We start from the raw sequence: 27,937 nt of genomic DNA on the forward strand, positions 1-27,937 counted from the left end.
TCTGAAACACTTTTTGCATCGAATAAGGTTGATGGTGAGCAAAAACGGCAAATACTTCTGTCCAACTTGCCATGTAAGCAGGGGCTTTGTAAGGACACCAACACAAAAAGTGGCGACCGCGAGCGGTTTCTGGTGCCTTATTGATTTTCTTCGTTATATTAACAGCTGGCCATTTTGAAAGCAGCAGATATATGTGGCCAAACTGCAATGCCAAAAATCTTAAAAGGTCAAGTTCAGTTCAGGGTGCTTGTGGACTTTAATTGCTTTTGAAGCTGTGGGAGATTAACTTCTATGGTTAACAGGTTACTGCATCAGTAAGATGGGGGAAATATTCAGGGTGTGTGGGGAAGCAAATGGATCAGTCAAAAAATAAAATGAGGACTTTTGGTTTCTGAGAATATCTGAAATGAAAGGCACGTGAAGCATCAGGTCAGTGTGCCTTGTTCTATTTTTAATGTGAAGGCGAATCTTTTAATGTCAACCAAGTTAGCTGAAAGTGACCCAGTTTTTTAAAGACCCACACCATACTTCTAACAGATATTCAGTGCACATTTAAAGCACACAACTGCACCCAGAGAATACTGGGAAATGTAGTTTCCTTCTCACAGAGCCACATTTAGCACACCCTTAACAAACTACAGCTCCCAGGATTCTTTGTGGGGACACCAGGCATGGTAAATGTACTGTGTGGATCTCCCCTCATGATCTTTGATGTGTCACTTGTTTTAGCAGAAGCCTTTGAGAGTAAATGGTTTCGGGGATTAGAATCAGAAATCTGGCTATGAGCAGGAAAATATGACACAACAGAGAATTGCAACCAAACCTGGCTGTACAGAACGCTCCTATTCAGTTTTCCATCCAGACTTGCCCTTCTCAAGGATACTGTATTCCATTCCCTGCCACCTCAACTCCAACAGCCAGCAAACATTCTGTAGCCACTGAGCAGGCCCAGTCCTCATTGGGCTGTTTGCCTCCCCCCTTCCTAAAAAAATTGTGTGTGCTTCTGTCGCAAATCTTGGGGTTCCCCTCAGGCTATTGCTACCCTCTCCATGTGAGAGGATGGTGCCATTTTGGAGAGCTAGTGTGGTGTAGTGGTTAAGAGCGGTAGACTTGTAATCTGGTGAACCGGGTTCGCGTCTCCACTCCTCCACATGCAGCTGCTGGGTGACCTTGTGCCAGTCACACATCTTTGAAGTCTCTCAGCCCCACTCACCTCACAGAGTGTTTGTTTTGGGGGAGGAAGGGAAAGGAGAATGTTAGCCGCTTTGAGAGTCCTTCGGGTAGTGATAAAGTGGGATATCAAATCCAAACTCCTCCTCCTCCTCCTTCTATAAGATTTCACACTTGGAGAAGGAGTCTGCTATTAGTCTATAAGGCTGCGTACACACTGCCTCAAAGAACTCTGGGCAATGTAGTTTGTTAAGGGTTGCTGGAAATTGTAACTGTGTTGGGTAAACTACAGTGCCCAGAATTCTCTGAGGGAACGAATGTGTTTCGAATGTGCCTTAAAGGTAGAGGGTGCCCCATAGCCTTGGATTATCTGATGGTAGTTCTAAAACACAAATCCTGAGGAAGCAGGGAGGTGTACAATAGCTTGTGTTTATTTTGCCTACGGATGCCTGCATGTGTGCAGCAATCTTTTTTTTTAAGTGGGCGGGCCTCTGAAGGATCTCGGCAGGAGTACCCTTCTTTTATACAATGTGTGGGCAAATTGGCACAGGTTGAAAGAACTCGGAAGCTTTTGGAATCTCTCCTGCTGCTTAGAATAAAGCTATGAACAGCAGAGGGTTGCACAGCAAGGATCAACATGCAGAGAAGAACCACATGAAATATAGGGTGTGGGTGGCAGGGCCTGCTCAAGACATTTTGGCACCTGAGGCGAATTACAAAATGGCACCCCCTCCCTCTCAGGGAAGAAGGAGTGAGTGAAGATCTACCTCAGGAACAAGACGGGGAATAAAGATCTACCTCAGGATCTGCTGCCCTTGTGGATCCTGCTGCCTGAGGCAGTTGCCTCACCTTGCCTCATGGGTGGGCCGGGCCTGGCAGGTGGCCTTTGCTCAGTGATACAGTAGAGCAGATCCCTCATATGTTAAAGGTCTCAGGGTCAATCTCTAGTATCTCTGGGTAGTTTGGACTGTGTACACACCATATACTTAAATTATATTTATTGAATCTGTATTTCACCTTCCTGAAGGAGCCCAGGGTAGCAATTTAAAGCACCCACAAAGAATTCTGGGAATGGTAGTTTGTTCTGGGTGCTGGAAAGTGTGGGGGTAAACTACATTTCCCAGAATTCTTGGGGTGGGCAATGTGCTATAATTATTGTACATTAAATGAATGCTGTGCATGTAGCCTTTATTGCGGACTTGATGCTGCTCATGCACACAAATTTTCCTCAGAGTCTACGTGATGGCATGCTCATCAAAATGCCATCCTATATCCAGCAGCCCTATTTTAAACTACATTTACTGTTTCTGTGGGGTTTTTTTTAACTCATCATATTTTCTGGAGGAAAGGAAAATCTGGATTAATTGAGAAAATAACATACGATGACATTTTGTATGAGTAGGATGTTACGTGGCTGTTGCACAAAGCTTGTGTGCAGGATCTCATCTACAATAAACTGCTATGTGGAAGTGCCCTCAGATTAAAAGAAAATATCTCTGGTTGTAGGTCTTGGGGTGGGGGTAGCAAAGACCTTCACTTGTCGAGGAAGAGTAGATAATACTGAACTAAATGGACCAATGACTTTTGAAATTCAGGATAAAACACTCATTATTTAAATGCTAAATATATGCATTGCTGGGGGTGGGTGGGCTAGGTGACCCATAGGGTCCCTTCCAACTCTATAATTCTTCTTCTTCTTCTTTGATATAAGGCAGCTCCTGACATTTAAGTTGTGTGGTGGAGCTGTTTTTGTTTTGTGCTTAGCTGTCACCCTGTTTAAAAGGCAGAAATGTTGACGAATAAATGGGGAGCCTTTGATATGTGAACACCACATGGGGAGAGGCCATCAGATCTTGCCTTTTTAATCATTTGGAAATGCAGTGCTCAGTACTGCATACATTGGCTGTGAAATGTTTTTATTTGGCTCCATCTGGCTGCAGAATGTTTCAGTCTGCCTCTGTGTGTCACTGAATGATCACAAGATGAATGCATAAAGACCTTGCCTTCGTCTTGCATCAGCTCTTAAGAGAGGCCCAATTGCTGGATGTGAGGTGTTCTTTGTGTTCAAGTGACTTTAACAAACAAGGCATCCTCCATTCCTTGAGCTTGGGACCCACACAGTTACATTGGTGGAGGCAAACCCCACCTACCTGACTTCCTATGTACGGCACCTGTCAGCTTCCTACTCCTTAAGTCTTAGTATTGCTCTTGCAAAATTCAGCAAGGAAGAGGATAGTGACAATGGAATTAGTTGCCTCTGCCTGTTGTTGGATCTGGCTCCCCCTACTGTTTGCCTCCTTGCCTTCTGCCCTATCGGTCAACATGGGCACCAAGCACTGCTGTGTTCGATGGACTGTACATGACGGCTCATCAAACAGAAACTACAGCAGCAAATAATATTTAGTAAAGAGACATTGGGACGGGGGGGGGGGGATTGTGCTTGGATGTGCGAAACCCAGATTCTGGTTCCTGCTTTCTCAGGTATGGAACTCGCTCCGGTATCTTTGGACGAGTCTGTCAGCCTAGACCTCTTTGCAGGATTCTGTCTGAAACACAGCTGAGAATGTACATTAATAGCAGTATGGTTTTTGGAAAGCTGTAGCAATTCTCTCCGGAGTCCCGCATTACTGCCAGCATTCTCAGCTGTTTCTCTGCCAGGGGACTGGTGCAACGAAACCTTGGCCATTCCCCAAATCCTCAGAATTTTGTGTTGATGCCAACAGTAGTGCCAACATAATGAATGGGGCTCCAAGAATTGGCATGAAGTGCCTATTAAACATAGCTATAATTTACAGCCTATAAATGGGGACTCTGTGTACCCCCCCCCACACTCTGCATATAATTACCCAGAACACTGGCATTGTAAAAAAATCTTGGCATTCTGGTTTTTGTTTTTAGAAAACAAGTTCATAGACCTGGCTTATTAAGATATGACTGGGAAATGGGTAGATTAATCTGTGAAGAATTAAGCAATCTCTATAATCAATTGGGACACGGGTGGCGTTGTGGGTAAAAGCCTCAGCGCCTAGGGCTTGCCGATCGAAAGGTCGGCGGTTCGAATCCCCGCGGTGGGGTGCGCTCCCGTTGCTCGGTCCCAGCGCCTGCCAACCTAGCAGTTCGAAAGCACTCCGGGTGCAAGTAGATAAATAGGGACCGCTTACCAGCGGGAAGGTAAACGGCGTTTCCGTGTGCGGCTCTGGCTCGCCAGAGCAGTGATGTCACGCTGGCCACGTGACCCAGAAGTGTCTCCGGACAGCGCTGGCCCCCGGCCTCTTGAGTGAGATGGGCGCACAACCCTAGAGTCTGTCAAGACTGGCCCGTACGGGCAGGGGTACCTTTACCTTTTATAATCAATTAAAGACGTCAGTTAAGGCACACCACTTTTGTTAATTTACCGCTTTGATCGACTTTTCATTACCGTCTTCTGAGCTGAAAACAAAAGGATAACCTGGAAACTGAAGGCCCTTTTGCTGTCTTGGTTTGATTGGAGTTATCTCCTACCTCTATGGAGGATTGAAGGAGATCAGCATTTCTGAGGTGTGACTCACCATGGCCAGGGGGATTTCTGCAGAATTACATAAGTTTCTCAAGGTCTATGGAAATAACAAACAATTCCAGGAAATCTTCGCTCTCATAATCAGGAGGTCAATAAACTTTTGGTTTTCTACTGCTGTTGTTTTTGGAGGGGGTATGCCTAGGATTCACTTTGCACATCATAAAATCCTTACTTCTGTGTTGAAATAAAAATAAAACCCTTACGTAGATGGCTGAAATGCATGTATTTTGCCATGGTAGGGAGCCACGTATTTCCAATGCATGCAAACAGTGCCTACATACAAGTAGCAAAATGTAAGAAGAGCCTCCTGGGCGTGGTCAATGGCCCATCTAGTCCAGAATCCTGTTCTCACAGTGGCCAACCAGATGCCTGTGGGAAACATGTGTGGGACCAACAAACGTAACTATCTGTATCAGGTCTGAAGAACCTGTGGCCTGAGGTCTGAATGCGAAGCTTCAGAGCTGTCTGTCTGGCCCATGAGCTTCTCCCCAGATCAGCCCTGCGCTGCACTCTCAAGTGCTTTTGCCTGATTGGAACATGTCATTGAACTGTGACAATACTGCTGCCTTGTTGGCGTGCAGGATGAAGAAATGTGTTTGTAGATAGCAGCAATGGCAGTGTGTCTTGTTTTGCCGCTTGAAGCTGTGCCTTCAAATCTTATTTTTTTCCTTAAGCACACTTATCTACTGCCGGTGCAAAAGGGTGCAACTTCCACTGGCGTGGGAGACCATAATGAACTCCAACTATTCCCTGAAGCTATAATTACAATGGATACTGCATAGATCAAATCTAGTTTGACAGCATGATGGCTTCATTTATGTACACAAATGCCCAGAGGCAGTAATTGGCTTATGTATTACGAAGCTAATTGTGATAGATTTTGCTGTTAATAAGATTTTGCAGCGTTTTATTGCTTCCTCTAATAAAATGGAGCTTCTCAGGATGACTCCTGTGATAGATTCCTATGGCTGGATATATGTGCAGCTGCATGTGCGAATGAGCCACATTGCAGGCGAGAGATTTCTTGAGCACTGGGTGCACTGATTTAGTGTATCTGACACGCCTAAACTGCACAAACACTGGGCGAATCCCTGCCAGCCTAAACATAAGACTGGGAGATTAATTAATCAGCACAAGTGACCCAGTTCAACTTGCGGTGCAATTATTGCACAAAATCCCATGTAACTTATATAACTTATATATTGCCTCTCACATTTCCTGTTTGGTTAGAAGTTGCTCACCCAGCTGCCAGTATGTGGCAGTATTATACCAAATGGTACAAAAAACCTGGCAATGTTAGTTTTGAATTGCTTCCTATTGAGTTATATTGTCGGTTTATAGTTGCATTTAAGTTGTTTATCAAGGGTGCTTTGTGTAATGTGTGTGAGAGTGTGTGTATGGAAAGAGAGCACCAATGTGGTGTACTGGTTAGAGTCTCCTGGGGCCTGGGAGACCAGGGTTCAAAGCCCCACTCAGTCATGAAGCTTAAAGGTAAAGGTAAAGGGACCCCTGACCATTAGGTCCTGTTGTGGCCGACTCTGGGGTTGCGGCACTCATCTTGCTTTATTGGCCGAGGGAGCCGGCATACAGCTTCCGGGTCATGTGGCCAGCATGACTAAGCCGCTTCTGGTGAAGCAGAGCAGCACACAGAAACGTTGTTTACCTTCTCGGCTTCTCTACCTTCTCTACTTGCACTTTGACGTGCTTTTGAACTGCCTGGTGGGCAGGAGCTGAGACTGAGCAACGGGAGCTCACCCCGTTGCAGAGATTCAAACCGCTGTCCTTCTGATCGGCAAGTCCTAGGCTCTGTGGTTTAGACCACAGCGCCACCCGCTGTGGCCATGAAGCTTACTGGGTGACATTGGACCACTTCCCTTCTCTCAGCCTAGTCTACTTCACAGGGTTGTTGTGAGGTTAAGACAGGGAGGGGGAGCCATGTATGCTTCCTGGAGCTCCTTACAGGAAGGGCAAGATAGAAATGTCAGGATTAAATAATCATGTGAACTAAGATATATATATATATATCCAACTAAGTTGTACCTAGAGCAGATCCATTGAAATGATCACATGGGCATGACTGACTTAAGCCCATTGATTTCAACAGACCTACTCTGAGTAGGACTTACATGGATACAATTCATGGGCAACCATTCTATCAATATATAATGACGGGTCACGGCCCAGAGTTTCAGGAATTATTCCACATCCAAAAGTCATATTTTCTAAATCAGGTCTTAGTTGAGAGTTAAACGACCATCTGACAAACACACACACAGTCCTGATAAATTCAGAAAGAGTCATTCTTATTCTTCTTTTTCAGCAAAATGATGCTCCAACACCCTGGCCAGGTGTCTGCTTCGGAAGTCAGCGCCACTGCCATTGTCCCGTGCCTGTCTCCTTCGGTGTCCCTGGGTTTTGAAGACTTCACAAATCTAACTCCGCTGGTGAAAGAAGAATTGCGATTTGCCATCCAGAACAAGTGCCTGTCACACAGGATGTCCTCCACGCTGGACACAGTCATGGTTTCGGACAGACCTGGGGAAATGTCTGTTTTGAAAGCAGAGGTGCTCCTTTATTTAATTGCTTGTTTTGCTTTCACATTCAGTAATGGCGTTCTATTTAAACAAAAACAAAAACAGAAAGCAAGGGGGGGGGAGAGGAACTAAAACCAGTAGATAATTGTTCAATGAACTTTCCAATAGGAAAACTCTATTATACATAAGGCAGGAGTCTGCACTAATGCCTCCCCACCCCATCACAGACAATGATCTGTGTGTATTTGAATGAAAGTGGCTTTGTGAAAGGCTGCAACTGCGTTAGTGCCAAGCTGGAGCCTTGGTGCGCACTGCATGCACTTCTGAATCATGTGCTCTTGGGAAGGAGTCATAGCTCCGTGGTACACTTGGGGGAGATGCTGATAAATAATTAAGTATAAACTTGGCCCAAAGTCAACCAATTTACCTCTCTCTCTCTCTCTCTGAATCTTGCTCTAGTGTGCGCCTGAAGATGAAAGGAAAAGGCGACGGAGGGAAAGGAACAAGATTGCAGCAGCCAAGTGTCGAAACAAAAAGAAGGAGAAGACGGAATGTCTGCAGAAGGTAAGTCGGATGCTATCTGGGCACAGAAGATGCGATAGAGGAGGTGTGCATTTGTGTGTTTAAAAGAAGCACGGTTCAGAACTTCCGCTTTTATATTTACCCTCTTTTCCTGTGGCTAGGAATCGGAGAAGCTGGAAACCATCAATGCAGAACTGAAGGCTCAGATTGAGGAGCTGAAGAACGAGAAGCAGCATTTGATCTACATGCTTAATCTGCACAGGCCCACCTGCATCGTCCGGGCCCAGAACGGGAGGACGCCGGAGGACGAAAGGAACCTCTTCATTCAGCAGATCAAAGAAGGAACCTTGCAAGGCTAAGTGACAATGCTAGGTGCCCTTAGGGCATGCCTCTAACACCAAAAAATTACACCCCAGCACATCACCCCAAGCCAGAAGCCATAGAGAAGGTATCTTGGCATTTGTGGTCTCCCATTGGTCGAGAGAAGGCAGAGGAGATGACATTGCTAAGAAGAAAAGACTTGCGCTAGCTTAGCTGTGATTCAGGTTTTAGTATCTGCCATACTTGCTGTTCCTAGAAGCCGTACAGCTACAGACTTGCTAAACCCCTGATGGCATGTGGTACTTGCACTTGAGCAGAACACTAGGACTTGCCATAATGCACATCTTATGGACAGCCAAGCTGAATGGACCCTCCCCATTTGTCCTTGATCGGGGTAGGAAATGTTAGATAGCGTGGGCTGTTTGTTTCTTTTGCTTTGTACTTTCAAAAGAAAGAGGTTGGCAACTTCCAGAATGCTGTTTTCAATTCCGAAAGGCATTGCGATATAACGGGAATTACTGTGTTTCTATATCCTAGTGCAATGTTTTTTTAAACCGAGCTTTACGCTCTCTTTGTATTGTTGTTTTCACGGAAGCCTTTCTTTGGGTTTTTTGATGACTCACATTGGGGGTGATTTGTGGGTGATATGACAGGCATCAGCTTCTGTAAAAAAGATAGAAAAAAGTCTGAATGTATCAAGCTGGAACATTACCCCTTCCTTTGGCTTGTTTGAAGGAAGGGGAATTCCCCTTTGAGAACCCACTTTATGAGTCACATCATGTACAGTATTCGGAAGGACTTCATAACATACAAAACAGTGACACGATCGACATAGATGTTAAATTAATCCTCCTCTCTTGATTTGTGGGCCACCACCTCATGAATCCAGAACTTGCAAATCTTTCCGGGGCACCACCTTTTTTTTTTTCAGAGCAAGAAATTCTGGTGGTTCTCAAGTTGCACAAAGGAATGGTTGTGGGTGCATTAATTGCATGTATTTGCAAAACTGTCCCATGACAATTACAGCTGTGCTAGGAAAAGAGACTTAAAAGTAGCCAAGTAGGTCTGTCAACAGCTGAATAGCAGGCTTGGAGGTGAAGCTTCGCCTGTCGTCGTGCAGACAGCTTGTGGTTAGAGTGTTGGTCCACATTGATACCTGAAGCTTACTGGGTGACCTTGAACCCATTGCTGTCTCTCAACCCCACAGCACCTTGCATGGATAAGAACTTGCACCTATATAAGTAAGATCATTAAAGTTCTCAAGCAGAGCAATCCGGTGTTGGAACAGACAAAGCTGCTCTACAGAGTTTCATAGCTTTGATTCATCTTGTCTTCTGACTGGTAGAGCCTCTTCAAAGACCCCAGACTCTGCTACTTGTCATCCTTGTTTAAGGATGAGTTGGGTGTGGGACTCGCATACATTCAAAGCATGGCTCTGCAACTTGAGTTGTGGTCCATCCTTTGTTCCCTGAAAGGCTTTTTGCATAGATTACTCATCTGGTTGTCATACCATTTACACAGAATGGTACTCTGGGTATCTGGGGTAGAAACCCCAAGTCTAGTGTGAGCAATGCTCAAGCACCCTGTACTCATGTTATTAACTCCAACAGTGCAGATCGTTTTGGTAGCTGGGGGAGTTAATTTCAGGTGCCCCTTCCTATTCAATAAGCCATTTGTCACCTGTTGGCATTTCTCACCCCTCCTTCTGTGAGGATCTCTGGACTCCTCAATCAACTTTTATTTATCACTGATATGCCTAAGTAGTGCACAGATTGTGAGGTAGATGCTTTAGTTAAACTCTAACTTTTTACTATAATAACAAACACCTTACCAGAAAAAAAAGAGCTCACTTCACTCTCTGAGACAAACCCCACTCAGTATTCAAACACTGAATTTAGGAACCTGAGTCACAAGAATAGGAATTTTAATTTTGCAAATCAGATTTCTGTATGCAGATTTGGGTGAAAAATCCTTATTTTTGCCCAAACACTTTGCAGTTCTGTTATGAAGTATTATTTCTAGTTTTAGTTTGCTGGGATCTAAATTTAATTATGTAATCAATGCAGTAGTCAAAGGCGTTTGCAGGATAAAATCCTTCATCCACATTGTCCAGTGTTAAAACACACCCACATAAACATCGTACCTCAGAACAATAGTTTTCAAAGGCTATAATCCTATATAGTACACACTTAGCTGGGAGGAAGGCTCATTGAATGCAATGGGACTTCCAAGTAGAGACATGCATAGGTTTTTACTGTCAATCTGTGGCTGGTATACTTGAGCCTGCTGCCTGTTTTATCTCTCTGTTTTTTACATTCTGCAACAGAAGTACTTAATACACTTTCAGCAATTTGGATATATTATAATGTCCAATGCTGTGTTTCAAATGTATATTTCATGTAACAAAAAATGGAAGGAAGCGGGCCAAATTCTGTCTCATCAGAGTGTGATTTTTCTTCCTGCAGAGTAAATTCACTTTGCTGTTTGTGAGCTGTTCCTCAAGTCATGTTGGACAGCAGGACACCTTCCCCCCAAGGCCTCTGCGTTGACCGTGCAATGTACTGGGTTGGGGAGGGATGCGTGGGAAGAGGGAGGGAGGGGGGAAGAGAGTTTATTTACTATGTTAACTATGTGCAATTCTGCTATCAAGAACCTTATTGGGGGGGAAATTGATTGGGTTCCTGTAATTATGAATATATATTCTAGACAGTACTCGGTCGTCTTCAATATCTAATGTTGTCGCTCCCTAAAAGTGATACGGTGCTGTTGATTGTGGGATGTTGCAGGCCAGATCCAAAGAACGAAGAAAACTATGGCTGCGTTCACACTCCCATTTCCTGTGTGTGCTTAGTGCTGGGTTTTTAATCCATGTTCACGCAGCATTATCCCAAATGCACATGTCCCCTGCCCTTCTTTGTGAAATGCTGCCGTCTGATGCATTGTTGCTCAAACCAGCTTCACACCAAGTGGAGTCCTTAAGGCTTTCCGAATTTGTCTCTGGCCAAAGGGGGAACACCTTTGCATGGGGTAAAGGCACCCACACCACAATCAACCTCTGGCATGTACACAAACAGAAACAATGAAGCCGTGCTGATGTGAACAGCTGGGGGTAGGGTGGTCGTGGGGAGAGTGCTGGAAAGACATCACTGCAGTCTTAGGTAGCAATGTGAATGCACCCTCTAACAGTCAGGCTGTTTTCCCGCTCTGCAAGCAAAAGAGCATATTTGGATCTGGTTTTGCTTTTCTCATGGTATGCTCTAGTGCTGGGGTGGGGAACCTGTGGCCCTCCAGATGTTGTCACAATTCCTACCAGCTCCCTGGCCAGTTCAGCCAATGGTCAGGGATGCTGTGAATTAATCTCTAGGGAGACACAGGTTCCCTATCCCTTCTGTAGCAACTAGACCTTCCATGAACAAATGCACTTTTCGTACATGGAAGGGCTTCTCGGGATCTACACCCTAGGCTAGTATGAGGAGCTGCCAACATTAGCCAGAGACGGTCGCTGCATGTATTTAACGTGTTTCCAAAAGCAATTCAGAAAATGATAATAAAAGAATGGACTCTGTTGCATGTATGATGTTCTCATACATAGAGTCTTTGTTAACTCTCAACGCAGAATTACCCATAATGTTTTCCCTTTTGAGAGGTGTTTTAATATTGCGGCTCTACAGCCTATTTAAAATGACGCAGGCGTCTTGCTGCTGCTGCTGCTGCTGCTGCTGCTGCTTCGGTTGAAACACAAATGACTTTAGCGAGCATGCCAAATGTTTACAACGGCACTGCTACCTTTTCAAAGATAATCTTGGTTCAGCTGTGGCTGCTTCCTCGTGTGTGGTTGTGTGTGTGTGGTTGCGTATGTGGGTAAGTGTGCAGTGCACATACCTCAAGATTATATCAATAGTATACATCCTATATATCTGTTTGCATTGCTTGAGAGTTGCATTGCTGGACTTCTGGGGGACTCTGGCACTCTGACAGCACTGTGGCAGGAAGGAGTTCAGCTGCCGAAACGTCGCCTGTCGGCAGTGGCAGCCAGCAGCAGTAGCTGAGCTCCTTCCTGTTCTTCAGGGCACAGGCAAACGCCTTCCAGGCCAGGTTGGATGCTGGCTCCCAAGCCAAGTGGGAGAATTGTTGAATGAAAGAACTGCATGGATTTATGTATCTGTTTTATTCTGAACATTTAATAATGCAGTAGAAGCAATTTGTTTTCTATTAAGTTTTATGTTTTGATACTTTAATAAAAAAAGACTAATACATGTGTGTTTTTTGTTCCTGTGTGACTTACTTCACCTTATTTGAAGGACTGATGCTCACTCAACCCACCAAAAAAACACCTCCCCAGGTAGTGTTCTTAAATGTGTCCTAACTACAGTAGGCTGCCTGGTCTCCATATTCACTGCATGACCCTCAACCCTATGCCATTCCGAATGCCAACATCATGCCATCAGTTCCCTCTGAATTACTGCAATTGTCCCTTTCCTGATCTGCTGTTGCTTTCACCTGCCATATTGCTGCAAGGTGTTCCTTATACCTGAACCAAACAAGCCATCTGCCCAACTACCCTGGGTTTGTACATACAAAGTCTAGAATCCTAGCATCCATTTACAATTTGTTCTGCTCTGCTGGGGATTGGGGCTCTCTGGAGAAATCGTAAGCATTACCAAAGCTTCTTCAGGCAAAACAAGGCCAGTATCAAACCCAGGACAGGGGAGATATCTTGAGCATGAGGGAGGTTTTCTCAGGGTGAGTCTCAAACACCACTCCAGGTGTGCTGACCCTTGCGATTTCCCCCAAATGCGGGAAACTCGACGCCATGCTGGCTGAGTTTTGGAAAATGTCTTAGCACAGGACCAGAGATATCTGAAGGCTTAAGAAGCCTGGGAAGGCCCTTTCTAGTGGCTCTTTGTGAGGGCCACCTGCAATCTTTAAAAGGTTCGTCTGGAGCAAGAAACGCCTGGAAATGGCTACCATTTGACAGCATCACCCAGGCACCTCAACTGCCTTCAGCCTGGTGACTTCGTCCACTAACTTTAGCCTGCCAGCTTCCACCGATTTCATCTATTCATGAATATCCATCAGTTCACATTCATGCCCCCCCCCTATATTTGCCTTGATCACATTTTAAACCTCCTATTCATTCATACAAGCACAGAGCAGCCAACATCCATGAAGAACACTGTTAGGAGCAAGCCAACAATAGATCACATGGGGTAAGTGAAGTTGACTACTGATTAGAATAAACAAGGTCTACTCAGACAACTCTGAGTAGTGAGCAAGACAAGTCTAGTGTGAGCAAGACAACTCTTCTCGGTAGGTCTTGCCCCTCTGAGGCAGTTGTGGAGACTGAAGGCCTTTCCCACAGCTGCCTAAGTCTCCTCATCTCTTGGGTCCTTCTCAAGGAATATGAGACTGTGCTGACACACCAGTAGACCTGGGGAATGAAAACTACTTGCTTGCTCAGCATAACATCATACAGCGGTACCTCAGGTTACAAACTTAATTCGTTCCAGAAGTCTGTTCTTAACCCGAAGCGTTCTTAACCCGAGGTGCGCATTCCCTACATAGGTCTCCCACGGCCCCGGAAGTGGATTGCGTTCGTATCCCAGGGCAAAGTTTGCAACCTGGAACATCTACTTCTAGGTTTGTGGAGTTCGTAACCCAAAGCGTTTGTAAGCAGGACTGTTCGTAACCTGAGGTACCACTGTACTGACCTTGGCCTAGTACAGCTGAAGGAGGGTCTCCATCCCCATTGTTCAGCCCAGACATTGAGGTCCAGCTCCGAAGGCCTTCTGGCGGTTCCCTGACTGTAAGATGTGAAGTTAACAGGGAACCAGGCAGAAGGCCTTCTCGGTAGTGGCGCCCACCCTGTGGAACGCCCTCCCATCAGTTGTCAAGCAGATAAACAACTATCTGACTTTTAGAAGACATCTGAAGGCAACCCTGTTTAGGGAAGTTTTTAATGTTTCATGTTTTATCGTGTTTTTAATATTCTGTGGGGAGCCACCAGGAATGGCTGGGGAAACCCAGTCAGATGGGCAGGGTATAAATTATTACTACTACTACTACTACTACTATTACTATTTACATGGCTGTATCAGCCACCACAGACCAAACACCACTGACAGACTTTTCATATTCCTATCATCTGAAATATGACATTTCCCCCCTCTGTGGAGATAGGTGGTTCTCACATTCAGCTGAGTCATCAAGGCTGAGTAAGCAATGATGAGACATGACGATGACTATATTGTGAACCAGCTGTAAGGATCCAATCCTGAGTTCAGTTAGGTTGCTAAAATCCCACTGAAGCCCTCATGATGCAGGATTGGACTCTTAACAGTGCATCCTATACATACATGCCATAGAAGTAAGCCCCGTTGAGTTCATTTTTGGTACATCCAACCTGGTAATACTTAACTTCCTGTCAGTTGGTGCTGTGTCTCTAGAAGATCTTGAATTTATAGGAGCAGCTGACAGACCATTTATACTAAAGTAAGTTCATTGGTGCCTGCAGAAAAACATCAAAGTAGTTGGTGTATGAATCATTCCTGAGTGGTTAAACACAAAGTATTCTGGCTACTGTTAAGAGAAGAGGAAATAAGGGTGCTGGGGAAACCAAAGGTCTGTGAGAAGGAAATTTTGCCTGAACAGGGCCCAGTTAATTGTATTAGGTCATTCTAGTAACACCAAGGTTACCATGGCAATATCCTATATAGGAAGATAGATTACCCTAAGTTTATGGGGGGAGGGAAAGAAGAATGCAATTCTGTTTCTCTGACTCACACTAATAAAAACCCACATCTGTGGAATAAAACAGGACATGTGGTCCGAATGATGTCAAGTTAGATGAAAGTTCAATATCTGTAAATTAAAAAGGGGGGGGGGATGAATTTTGATTCATAATTCTCAAGGGACAAATGTTCTTTGCAATTAACACAGAATTGTTGCTAGAGACATGACACTTTTAAGAGTGCTAAACCTGCACGAACTATCCATTCAAGATGTTAGATCATTTCAGAAGAATCGCCCCAGCATTGGAAGCCATTGGTTTTCAGACGAAAACAGTGAAAGAAAGTGGTGTGCCTTCTAGCCCTACAGTGTAGGCTAAGAAAGTAAACAGAATTTTGATGGTGGGTGGGTGTGGGTGTGTATACACACACATATATACACACATACCTTGATGATGATGATGATGATTTAATAAGTTCGTATACCACCCTATACCTGTAGATCTCAGGGCGATTCACAGAATTCCATAAGCAAGGAGCTTCTGATTAAAATGTTGCTATTGAAGGAGACACTTGAGTAGGGGGTGGTGAACCTGTGCCTCCCCCAAAGATTGTTGGGATGTCATATCCCATCATCCATGACCATTGGGCATGCTAGCCGGGGCTGATCGAGGCCAACACTATCTGCGGAACTGCCAGTTTGCCCATCTACCTGTGTAGGAGAAGAAGAGGAAGGAGAGCAAGAGGAAGGAATACGGAACGATGATTGTGAGAAAACACAGTTATAATATTTGAACAGACTTCTGGGAGAAAAGATGAAGTGGCTTCTTTGCAGGATGAGAGAGAAGACGCCACATACATATTCACAGTTAAGCAGCATGGAGAGGAAATGGAAGCGTTTCTTCCTCAACCTCAGCACCCCTTCAGCTCTCAATTGTGTCACAATACCCCCACTGCTCTCTGCATTGCAGACCAGTGTGGGGATGTGTGTATGGTGCAGTTTTGTGTGGCCAGACATGCAAAAGATCACCCTGAATGCCAGTTGACCAGATGAATAGTGCAACCCTCTCCTTTTCCAGAGTGGTAATCAGCATCCAAACAAACCCCACAATCTGGACCGCTTTGGGGAAACAGAGGATCACATGGCAATGTGGACATGTGCGTGCACATGCCTAAACACGTGTGTCGTCTGTTGCTGCCTCACCAAGCAGAAATTTGAAGGGAAAACATGGTTCTTGTTCTCCAGACCCTCAGGCACTTCATCTATTCAAGTTCATCCCATCTGTCCACAATTTAGCATGTGACTGAGCAAATACCACTAGAGGACAGTGTGAGTCAAAATATGTTGTTCCCTGACACAGTTGCTGCCTATCTGAAATCCTACCGGTTTTATCTTTCACACAGTAAAAGACTAGCAGCTATTTGTGTTCTTAGGAAAGGCAGCCCTATAATGATTTGGACTCTTCGTTTCTTTATGTGGCCACCTAGTGATGCTATATATGCATGTATTGTTGTTGGCATCTGTCTGCCTCGAGAGACAATGGAGTGTGCCTCTGGGGGTGAAGTCAAACTGGTGCATTAGCAGCATCGAATGGACCTCCCTTGGGGCGCAAGCCTGGGCAGTGTGTATGGGGTCCTGGGCTGCTCAAACGACAAGACCCCCCACCCAGCCTCGCTGATGTGGTCCAAAGGAAAGCAGAGCAATATATTTGGCACCAGCTTGGCTGCAGGAGTTGCTGGAAAGAGGCATATAAGGCGCCGTCCAACCGTCTTACGGACTCCACTCTGAATTTGTGTAGGGTTTATTCCTTAGCCTATTCTTCTCCTGAAGATGTCCCACAAGGCAGTGGAGGTTTAGGATCAGATCTTTCCCTTTCCTAGATGTGTCACCTACCCAGGTTGATGAGCCCCATCTGCCCCTCACATCCCTCTACAGCACAAGCAGAAACCGCCTTCTTGACCATTGGACCCACTAATGGTCTCATTCGCTCAGTCCACCAGAGCCTGTCTTCTCATGCAAGACAAGTCCCTAACTCACCCATCAGCTACCCTCACCTGGTTTAGCTGGCCAGTTGAAGCCGTTCCTGGGGTGTGGCTGCTGTCACATGCTGAGAGCTGCTAGGAGCCACAGGTGAGATATGAGTGTAGGATGAGGACCAATGGTGGACAAACTACCCCAGAAGGAGCACCATGTGTCCCCCACCAGAGGCACTTTGCTATATGAGATAGACAGGTCCCCACCTCTAGGAGTGCACATTCTACTTTTTGACTGTTGTGAGCCAGTGAGAGCCCATGTGGTGTAGTGGTTGGAGTACCGTACTAGGGCCTGGCAGAATGGGCTTCAAATCCCCACTCAGCCATGAAGCTCCCTGGGTGATCTTGGGCCAGTCACTGCCTAATCTACCTCACAGGGTTGTTGTTTGTATTAAATGAGGAAGGGGACAACCAGGTACCCCACCTTGAGCTCCTAAAACAAAAAGGGGGACTCTAAATGCAAACAACAACAACAACACTCCTTAAAAAAAACTGTGGGTAACTTCAGACCTATGAGATGACTATAGCCCTCTAGGCCTTCCCATCTGGTCCTTAGGAGGATCTCTGCAGGCCACACCCCTTCCAGAAGCCACACCCCTCACCAGCCATGGTTGACAACCTCAAATCATTTGTCCCTGAGCTGTGGTAACTCTTCTTGCTTTCCTGGGTGGGTGGGTGGTGTAGAAATCTCTGGCGTTTTCATGACATGAAGATAACATACTGTACAAAGGTAAGAGTTGCCCCACTTGCATTTTTCACCTGGTCCCACCTGCTGCTAGAATGCGGCCCCTGGAAAGGTACCCATGAAGGAATGTGGCCCATGGACTGAAAAAGGTCCTTCACCCCTGCAACAGAAGGTGGGAAAGTATGAGAAAGACAAAGGTCACTAAGGGGCAAATGTCATTTCACAGACATCCTCAAATACATGGGACATAACCTGTGTAATGAACACTGTGGCATTGTGTTCTATTTTTGCATATTATTTATTTCTCTTTTTAATGTCTTATGTCTTTGATATAAGTGCATTTTAATATGGTGGTAAACTGCCTTAATCTTCATTGAACATAAGGTAGCATAAAAACGATTCAGAGAAGATTGTGTGTGTGTGTGTGTGTATACTGCAGTGTTTATTTTACAAAGGCTGTCACAGCCACTTGTAGAATATTGACATATTTTAAACAATACAAAAAAAACCTGTTTAAAACACCCTGTTTTGCTTACTCATCTTTTTAAAATTAATTTTATTAAGGTTTTTTTTCCTTTTAAAAATTAACAAATTTACTTCACATACAATACATCATTCACTTATATTTTCCTTTTTGACTTCCCACTTCTCCTGTGCTGATGCTTTTACTCTTATCCTTAATTGCTTCGTTATACCTGTTACTCAACCCCCTAAGGCTATCTTAACATCGTTTCATGTTTCTCCTGTCATTTCTCTCATTCATCTTAAGCAACCTTGAAAAATCCAGACTAGATGCGGACGTGATGCTCGCCATCTGTATGAGACAATCTGCGTGCATACATCCAGTAATGCCAACTCATGGATGTGGAAATCACATGACACTTGTGAAAATCTACAGGAGGCTGCCTATGGCAAGAGCTATGTCTCCCGGCGGTGGGTGAGAGAGGTGGGGAAACTACTACAATTTCCCAGCAACTATATGTTACAATATGTCAGCGCTGGAAGGGGTAGTGGTGGAAATGTGGATTTTCTACAACAGAAGTATGGTCTCAGTGAGAAATGCTTTGTTGTGGAAAGGGGCATCTCATCAATGACAAATGAGTTGGAACATCACATTTGTTGCACAACAACATGCTTGTCTGGAAAAGCCAAAGGGGAATCCTTGAGCTTATCTGAATTCAGTGCTTCCCCCCAAACTTTCCATTATATTTCTGAAATGCACACATTTGCATTGATGGAGGTGAGGTCTGGGGGCATGGTAATTTTTACAATTGATGGCACAAGGACTGGGCAAGATGATTTTAGAGGAGGGGATGAGGAAGCTTCAGCCATCCAGATGTTGCTGAATTCCAGTGCCATCCCTGTGGCTTATACAGTGATGTAGCGTGGGTTGCCAGTGCCCGGGGCTGCATGGGGGGGGGAGGGCCAGAGGGAAACAGATGGAATACTTATGCACCTTGAAATGCCTAACGGCATCCATGTCACTCAGGAGATCGCAGCCACAGAAATAAGAAGAGTTGTCCATTGTCCTTAGAGATCACTTCCTGGTTCACACAGAGAAGCTGTTTTCAATGGAGCCCAGTAACAGAAGTTCACAGCTGTATTGAGGCAACACTGGGCGTTGAAATTTTACACGCCCTTAGCAATTTTGCACCCGGGGCAACTGCCTCTGTGCTGCCGCCGCCCACGCTATGCCACTGAGTGGTTTATTTCAATGCTGTTTCTTTCTCCTTCAGTTTTCAAAGCACTTGGTGAAGAAGATGGGGGGAGCTCTTACCTGAAAATTAAGTTACTTCCAAGTATCAGACAAATGGCTACTGAAATAGGATTCTGAGAAATCAGCATTATCTCTTTCATCTACACTAGTGGTGAACCCAGGAAATCAGTGGTTGAAAATTTACCACTTCCAACAAAGAAACTTTGTGACCAAGTGTTCAGCTATTACTAAGTGACACTAACAGGTAAAGGTAGCTTTGCTCACAGGGATTGTAAGTTGAACGCAGCGTAGTGTGTACAAATGTGCACTATAGTGGTTAGAGGAAGCTTCTACAGAAAGAATGTACATTGAAATTCATGTTGCAGTGGGCAGATTCATTCGTGGTGTGGGAGCTTGGTTTGGGGCGAGCACAATTCCCATTAGAGCAAAAATTTGTTTTACAATACTGTTTCTTTATCTCAATCACTGGTCTTCTGCGGCAAAGTTGTGGGATGTAATCCACTGGGAGCAGTCAAATACAACATTCCTTGTTTTCCTAGAGTGGACATGCAAGGGAATGTTTGGTCCAGCCAGTCGAAACTTCCTGTTCCTCCTGGCCTGGCGCATCCTTCCTTGCATGTGACTGGTGGGTGGGTGTGACTTTTCCAGACCTGGTAAAAGGACAAGGCATGCTGCCACTCTCTCTTCCATCTTCCTTTCATCCTGCGAACTTCCTAGACTGCTAACTGCAGTCATTAGGTCAACCCACATATTGGGTAAACCTGTTTGTATATGCGTGTAACTTTAAGCCTTAAGCCTGCCTTCAGGGATCACACTGTGCTCTGTCTGATCGTGAGTAAAATTTCTTTTTATTGCTTATGAATAAGACTGTGGTGTCTTTATTCTTAGGGATTCAAGGGGTCTTACCAGAAAAAATATTAAAGCACATTTCAATCTGGACAAGCCAGATTGAATTGTGTACATGAGTTTGCAACTAGTTTTCTGCCATGTGTGAGAAGGGGAATGTAAACTCTGCTAAGTAAAGGAACTTGGTAGTGCAAGTTAGGAAGGATATTAATAAACAATATATCATCTCCTGCCACCCTGAACATTCCCACAAAATAATTTCAGAAATAGACTGGAAAGAGAAGTTGCTGAATTACAATTTATTACCAAACTTAAAATCATGGAGAGACCTGGTCTGAATAGAGACATTGGATTCTTATCTCATTATACAAGATAAAGCTATTTTTGGCCATCTCATCCCTTGCTTTTTCCTGTAAGACCAATTGCAGTCATTAACAGTCGTCAACTGCTTTACCACACCTATCAGCCAATCACCCATTCCCACCACCCTTCTGAGTAATACCCCTCCCCACCCTCTCACTATATATAAGGGTCGGGTGACTTCTGTTTCAGTGTATCTGAAGTGTGCATGCACACGAAAGCTCATGCCAATAACAAACTTAGTTGGTCTCCAAGGTTCTACTGGAAGGATTTTATTTTATTTTATTCTCACAAAAGTCGCTTCCAGTTTGAATGTTCAAACATTTGGGTTGCACATTAATTACTCAATATTATCAATTCATAGCTTTTGGAAAAGTTTTCACATACCTGTTTTCATGTATGAATGTTTCACTTGCATTGCGTCATGATGAACCACTAGCAGTTTTAGGTGTAACAGTAGCAACAATAGTAATTATAAATATTAATAATTATTTATTTTTAGTGTTTCATAAACAGGTATTCTGTACCTGGTTTGATTACAAGAATTGAAGGTGTCCGGCTTCATAGTTACTACTCAAATGCAGGTATAAGTGAACATATATGTTTGCTTCATGAAATCAGGGATCACAAGTAGTTATTGCAAATTGTTTTAAACTGTTTTGAATATTGTGTTTTAATGTTGTGACCCGTTCTGAGACCTCAGAGTGAAGGGCAGGTAATTGATTGATTGATAAGCTGAGTGCATTGCAAATTTTGGAACAGACAACAGAGCTGCCACATCAGGTGTGGGAAGTGATGGAACTGCAATTTGTTCTGATTTGTTTGCAGGGAGGCTATACGACATTGAGTAACCATCCTGATTTGCCTGCTCAGAGGTTATATACACCAATCTTTGCTTTATCCTATAAGGAGAATGTGAAGAGCAACGCATTGTTTTAGTTCAATACATCAAGCAGAGGTTTTCAACCTTTTTGAGTCCACAGCTCCCTTGACCAACTACATTCTTTCTGTAGCACCCCTGTGGGGCTCAGGAGCCCAGTTATGTCAGCCCTTGCCTGCAGAGCCGGCAGCCCCTTTTCGAACACCCTCCCTCAGTCTCCCTTTCTCCTCTCTCATAGCCAGCCCCAAAGGCACCATTCTCCAGGGGAGCTTGTAGTCAGGGCTACTGCAACAAACAGCCATGAAAGCCTTTGGGAGGCAGAGGCGGAAGAGGGCATCAGAGGAGGGAGGGAAGGAAAGAGGGACAGAGGCCAGTGTTGCCTGTGGCACCCCTGACCATCATTCAAGGCACCCCAAGGTGCTACGGCACACTGGCTGAAAACCACTGCTCTAGAGGAAGGCTCTTGGGAAGCTGGTTTTGAGGTCCCAGTTTCACTAGTTCTTGACCATAGGGTGAACCTGTCCTACCATCCTACAAAATCAACTTCCACGTTAGTCTTGCTGTTTGTACTTGCTTTGTCAACCTTCCTATTGCAGCACATTGCGCCAGGAAAACGTTCCATTCTTGAAATGTTCCTCCATCTTCTGCTTTCCATTTTCTTGCTATTACCTGTCTCACTGCAGCCAATAGTATTGGTAACATCTCTTTTTATTTCACAACTGAATTTTGCTCAACAAATATACTTAACCAAGCCAGTGTTAGGGAAGGATCGATGTGGGGCTTAGTTTTAAACTCTGATAGGTGTTTGATTTTAAGTTTTGTAGTTGTCTATATTTTTCTGAAACCAGACCCCAGGCTTAACCGCCTTCCAAAAGGTAGTATTGTATATCAGACAAACCAAACCAACTATGACTTCTAAATATTGTAATTTCTTACATGTTTTTGTTATATATGAAAAATGTAAGAGGGTTTTTTTATTTAAAAAAATCTACATTATTAGTGCATTTCCCTAACCGCAAAAGTAAATTTGTCACCCTAAAGTGCTCTAAAAAGGTAAAGGGACCCCTGACCGTTAGGTCCAGTCACAGATGACTCTGGGGTTGCGGCGCTCATCTTGCTTTACTGGCTGAGGGAACCGTCGTACAGCTTCCGGGTCATGTGGCTGTCACAGAATGCTGTGTGAGATAGTAAGTCTGCAGGCTTGAGTTTGTTAGCTGATGCAACTGGCTGATGCAATCAGCCTACAATACTTTCTATGGAAGTGCTGGGTCAGAATGACTCAGCAGTAATGTGCTGACAGTTGATTGGCTGTCATCGGTTTAAAAGGGAAAGCTGTCCAGCAAAGGGGTGGTGGTGTAGAGGAGTGTGGCCAGAGAGAGAGAGTTAGAGGTCTTCCTATTTACCTTAAGGTGCAGCCTGGTACTCTGTTTGACTGTATGAACTGTAGATATTTGTATATACCATATATATCTAGCTCACAATAAATATACTGCACTGAAGAACCTGGAACTCTGAGCTTTTCTGCTAAAGTGCCGCGGAAAATTCGCGACAGTGGCCAGCATGACTAAACCGCTTCTGGTGAACCAGAAACGCAGTACCTATTTATCTACTTGCACTTTGACGTGCTTTCAAACTGCTAGGTTGGCAGGAGCTGGGACCAAGCAACGGGAGCTCACCCCGTCGCAGGGATTCGAACCGCAGACCTTCTGATTGGCAAGTCCTAGGCTCTGTGGTTTAACCCACATCGCCACCCGTGTCCCTTAAAGTGCTCTAATCCACTTTAATTGTAGAAGCCTACATTGCTGGTATGTGATTGAATCACTCGTGCAAAATACTCGATCACCATTACGTTCGAATGGCGCATCTATCATATTAAATATTCGTATTGATTTTTATTTTGGCTGTGTTTATTTCTTTTACTTAATTTTACTGCATTGCAATTTGAATTCTGTGGAATGCTTATGTGAGAGTGAGCCCAATGCTGAGGCTGAATCATCATGCTTGGTTAAAAAAAAAATGAAGTTGGAGAACTCCCATAGATATGTAATAAAAAAATCTCATGAGAAGACTCAAAACAGGTCAAGTTAGATCTTCATTGGATGCAATTCTGTAGGCAGAGCATTCCAATTTTCGAGTGAGGTGGGACTTTGTGGGGCAAGGCAAACGTGTGAATTTTACATTTTCACAGGCCCAGTAACCACAGTGTGAAAACTTGAAATCCAAGTGTGAGTTAAGGGTATCTTTATTCTGGACATTTCTAGTAAATAGAAAGTGAAAGGATGTTAAACTCTAGAGTCACGTTCCCCTTGGAAATTACTGGACACCATTTCCCAAAGAGTTGATACGCCAACTTGAAAGTTGCAAGGCTAAAGTGAGACCACTTTGGTTTTTACATTAAAAAGAACACCACAAATGTTAAAGCTTTGTGCTGCTCACCGCCAAAAAGTGAACTGGACGTACGAGGAGGAGAAAATGAAGAAAATATTTTGCTCTATTTCATGGGTATCTTATATCTCCCCACAAACTGGGGTGCGGAGGGGCAATAGGGAAAAGGTTGTAGGCTTTGGTGGAATTTAGTGCAAGAATTTGAAAGAAAACTTCATGAAGATGCATCATAGATGATATATGTCATCAGATAGGTTGGCAAAAATGAAAAAAAAAATTGGGTGATAACAAGTGCTGGAGGTGTAATAGAATGATTGGAACCTCGTGCCATATGTGGTGGTCCTGTCCGGAAATTAAGAATTATTGGAATATTATACATGACGAAATTAAAAAGCTAATAAAAACATCACATAATAAAAGAGCAGAATCATATTTATTAGGAATTTTGAATGAAGACATCCCGAATGACAAAATTAATATTTTCTTGTACGTGACAACAGCAGCGAGAATGTTGATAGCCAATAATTGGGAAGGAAATTATATTCCAACCAAAGAAGAATGGTTGAATAAATTATGCGAATACTTGGAATTATCAAAGTCAACTGATTTGATAAGACTAAAACCAAAAAATATAATCCAGAAACAATGGAAATGTTTAAATAAGTATTTATGTAGACAAGGATTAAATGTAAGGTATTGGTTGTGTTTAGAATAGATTTATGAGAGATTGAGAAAACTTATTGATTAGAATATTTGTGTGAGAACGTATGGGAAAAATACAGAATAACAGATATAATCTTGCTTAAAATGTATATAGGAAGTGCAGTGTAAGCGATGGAAGTCAATCAATGAAATTTTATTATTATTTTCATATTGAGATATTTGTAGAATAAACTTGGGAGAAATTCTTCCAACTTTTCTTCCTCTTTTCCCCCTCTTTATTATTTTCCTTCTTTTTTCTTTTCTTCTTTTTCCCCTCTTTTGTTCCTTTTTTCATGTATATGTGCTTATTTGAAATATATTTGTATGTATGTATTTGCAATATTTTGCTTATATTTTGTAACAATTATGTTAACTAAACAATAAAATTATTAATTAAAAAAATAGAGGAAGAATTTGAAATGCTTCCAAAACTCTTCAGCTTCCTTTCCATCCACCTGCTATGATATTCAGGAAAACACGTCGCACAACATACAAAACTATGGCAAATTATTGTCCCCTCCAGATGTTGCTGAACTCTAGCTCCCATCAGTTCCTGCCAGTTTGGCCAACAGTCAGGGATGATGGGAGTTGTAGTCCACCATATCGGAAGAGCACCAGGTTGAGGAAAGCTGGATGGTGGAAATCAGTGTTACAAGAACATGTTGGAGGCTACTGGTAGTCTGGTGTAGCTTTTGAAAAGGAGCAGACAATTAATGGAGGCTTTATTGGCAGCTATTACTAGGGACACATGGAGCCTCCAAATTTGGGGGCAGTATATATTTGAGGCACAGTTGACGAGGGCAAAGAGCAGGGGAAGGCAATTGCCTTTATGTTCTGCTTGCGTACTTCCCAGAAATATACGGCTTGAATCAGTCCTTTATCTATTTACCTGTCCTTTTGGATTCAATATTGTGTGCTTCTAAGGCAGTCCCATTCCAATACTGTAGACCTGGGTTTCCCAAAGCTGGGTCTCCAGCTGATTTTTAGACTACAACTCTCATCATCCCTAACTAGCAAGATCCAGTGGTCAAGGATGATGGGAGTTGTAGTCCAAAAACAGCTGGAGACCAAAGTTTGGGAAACACTGCTGTAGATGAACTTTGGACTGATCTCGCAAGGCACAGGGCCTGAGAAATTGTCTTGTACCAAGTCAGATCTGTGCTTCATCTAGCTCTGTACAGCTTACACACTGACTGGCAGTGACTTTGCATATAGAAGACTTTTCCAGCTCTACCAGTGAATGCTGGATACAGAACCTGCCACCTTCTGCATGGGGGAAAAAAGGTATATCATACTCAGCTATGGTTCATCCTGTTAGCATTTGGAGTTAAATGCACGGTGGAAGCTGAGACGGGCAGTCCTTTATAAACTGCTTAGAGTGTCTTTTTACTGTTGGAAGTGGCATACAAATTTGTTAAATACAGTGGTGCCTCGCAAGACGAAATTAATTCGTTCTGCGAGTTTTTTCATCCTACGAGTTCTTTCGTCTTGCGAAGCACCACTGCGTATTGACGGTTTCCCATAGGAATGCATTGGCGGTTTTTTAAAAAAAAAGGCGCAAGACATTTCGTCTTGCGAAGCAAGCCCATAGGGAAATCCGTCTTGCGAAGCAACTCAGAAAACGAAAAACTCTTTCATCTTGCGAGTTTTTCGTCTTCCGAGGCATTCGTCTTGCGAGGTACCACTGTAAATAAAGAAAACCACAATTTGTCAGAGTTCTGTGGACAGTTTCTCCTAAATCCCAGGCATTAAAAGAAAAAGTTGCGCATCATCTTAATTTCCCTCAAGACCGTAACAGCTTCGTAAATCTTCTTTCCTACTTCTTCCTGTGAGAGAAATGACGCCTCAAGACTGATGGGAAGAAGAGAGGAGGGTAGTTTTTGGTTGTTGTTTTTTAGTTTCAAAGTACTAGTGTTTTCTGCACTAGTTTTCCTTTGGTACTTCAATCTACTCTAGGCTGATTCACCAGCGGAAACCCCAGACACGGCATGCCACAGCGGTTGCCTGAGGAGACCAGAAGTCTTGTGGTTTTTAAAAGAAGAGAGTTCCATGCAGAAATCAATTCCTCACTAGATGGTGATACACTTCTCACAGGCTTTGGCTTGTGCACACATTATTGGCTCGAAACACACCTGGCTTCTTCTTTTTCTCTGTTCAGATCAATGCTGGTTTGGGGGGAAATGCATCAAAACGCAGTAGTTCCTCAGAAATTACAGGATATATATGGACTGTGGGAGAGTGCACTAGATGCAAATTGGTGTGTGTACACAGCCTTGTTTATTTATGTGACCATTACTCCAACAGGCCAGAGGTGTAATATGGGGGGCTGGGGGGGCATCGCCCCACAGCTCATGTTTTTTGGTGGGGGGAAGGGCAGGGCTTCGTGAGCTGTTGCGTCCTTCTAGGCCGCCCCCTGCCTGAGAAGGATACAGCAGCTCAGGTGCCCTGCAAGTCGAGCGCCATTTCTGCGAGTCTCACCAAGCGACCAATGGGCTCGCTGGGTGCTGTGAATGCGCCCCTCAAAGCCAGCTGTCCAGTGGGCGGGGCTTGCTCCCAGATCAGTGGGGTAAGGATTGATGCCTTAGCCAAACTCAATAATACTCCTTTTGAAGCCAATAGACGTAACCAATTAAAACCACTCATGTCAGTGAGTTTAACCTGAATATGACTTTAGTCATCTACAACATTTACTGCCTTCATAACTGTTGCCAGCAGTCTCTAAAGCTTCTGGGGGGAAAAGGTCGAATAAAAATGTTTTGCATAAGTTGTTGGCGTCCAATCTGTCTCAAGAGACAATGGAAGTGTGTGCCTTCAGGTTAAAGCAGGCTTCCTCAACCTCGGCCCTGCAGATGTTTTTGGCCTACAACTCCCATGATCCCTAGCTAGCAGGACCAGTGGTCAGGGATGATGGGAACTGTAGTCTCAAAACATCTGGAGGTCCAAGATTGAGGAAACCTGAGTTAAAGTCAAACTGCTGGAGAGTTACAGCGCCTGCTGTGGCTGTAGAGACCAATACAGGAGAGACATGTTTTGTTGTAGCTGGGGCAGATGAAGGCATCCTGTTTTGCTGCTACAGGCACACCATGGCGTTTCTTCTCTCTGCACTCCTTCCAGCGGCCATTCCTCCTCTGTTCTCTGCTGTGGATACATGACCTGTCTGCTTCCAGGCACTGCAATCATCTGTAAGGGATTCCCACACGGTGCGGTTAATGTTGCCAACCTTCTCATCATATTTGCAGACATCTTTGTAACACGGAGTTGGTTTGCTCAAGGGCCTAGTGCCTGAAGCCCACTCTCTGCCATCTTCCATTCTGTGGACATGACCAAGCCAGCATAGACGTCGTTGAGACAGAAGTGTGAACATGCTGGGAATGTGGGCTTGGGAAAGCACATCTTTGTCTGAGACTGTCCTGCCATGTGATGCCCAAAATCTTCTTGATGCAACGCATGTGGAAAGTGTTGAGATGTCGCTCTTGGTCACTATAAGTTGCCCATGA

General features: G+C 44.1%; 1 protein-coding gene across 5 annotated transcripts in view; it reads left to right on the forward strand.

Moving 5' to 3' along the window:
* The window catches only part of ATF3 (activating transcription factor 3), a 36,744-nt gene extending 24,381 nt beyond the window's left edge, over positions 1 to 12,363 (forward strand). For 3 of the 5 annotated variants that reach the window (XM_083433204.1, XM_083433203.1, XM_083433202.1), the window contains exons 2-4: positions 7,047 to 7,290; positions 7,720 to 7,824; positions 7,944 to 12,363. In XM_083433204.1, the coding sequence (XP_083289330.1) occupies positions 7,051 to 7,290; positions 7,720 to 7,824; positions 7,944 to 8,141 (543 nt within the window). In that variant the 5' untranslated portion in view covers positions 7,047 to 7,050 and the 3' untranslated portion in view covers positions 8,142 to 12,363. Of the gene's footprint in view, positions 1 to 1,668; positions 4,168 to 4,530; positions 4,949 to 4,996; positions 7,291 to 7,719; positions 7,825 to 7,943 lie in introns of those variants that run through there. The other 2 variants (XM_083433205.1, XR_014509421.1) reach the window with 2 other exon arrangements.
* The last annotated feature ends 15,574 nt before the right edge of the window (positions 12,364 to 27,937 follow it).

This window comes from Podarcis tiliguerta (assembly GCF_965153285.1).
Source record: "Podarcis tiliguerta genome assembly, chromosome: 3".
Taxonomy (NCBI): domain Eukaryota; kingdom Metazoa; phylum Chordata; class Lepidosauria; order Squamata; family Lacertidae; genus Podarcis; species Podarcis tiliguerta.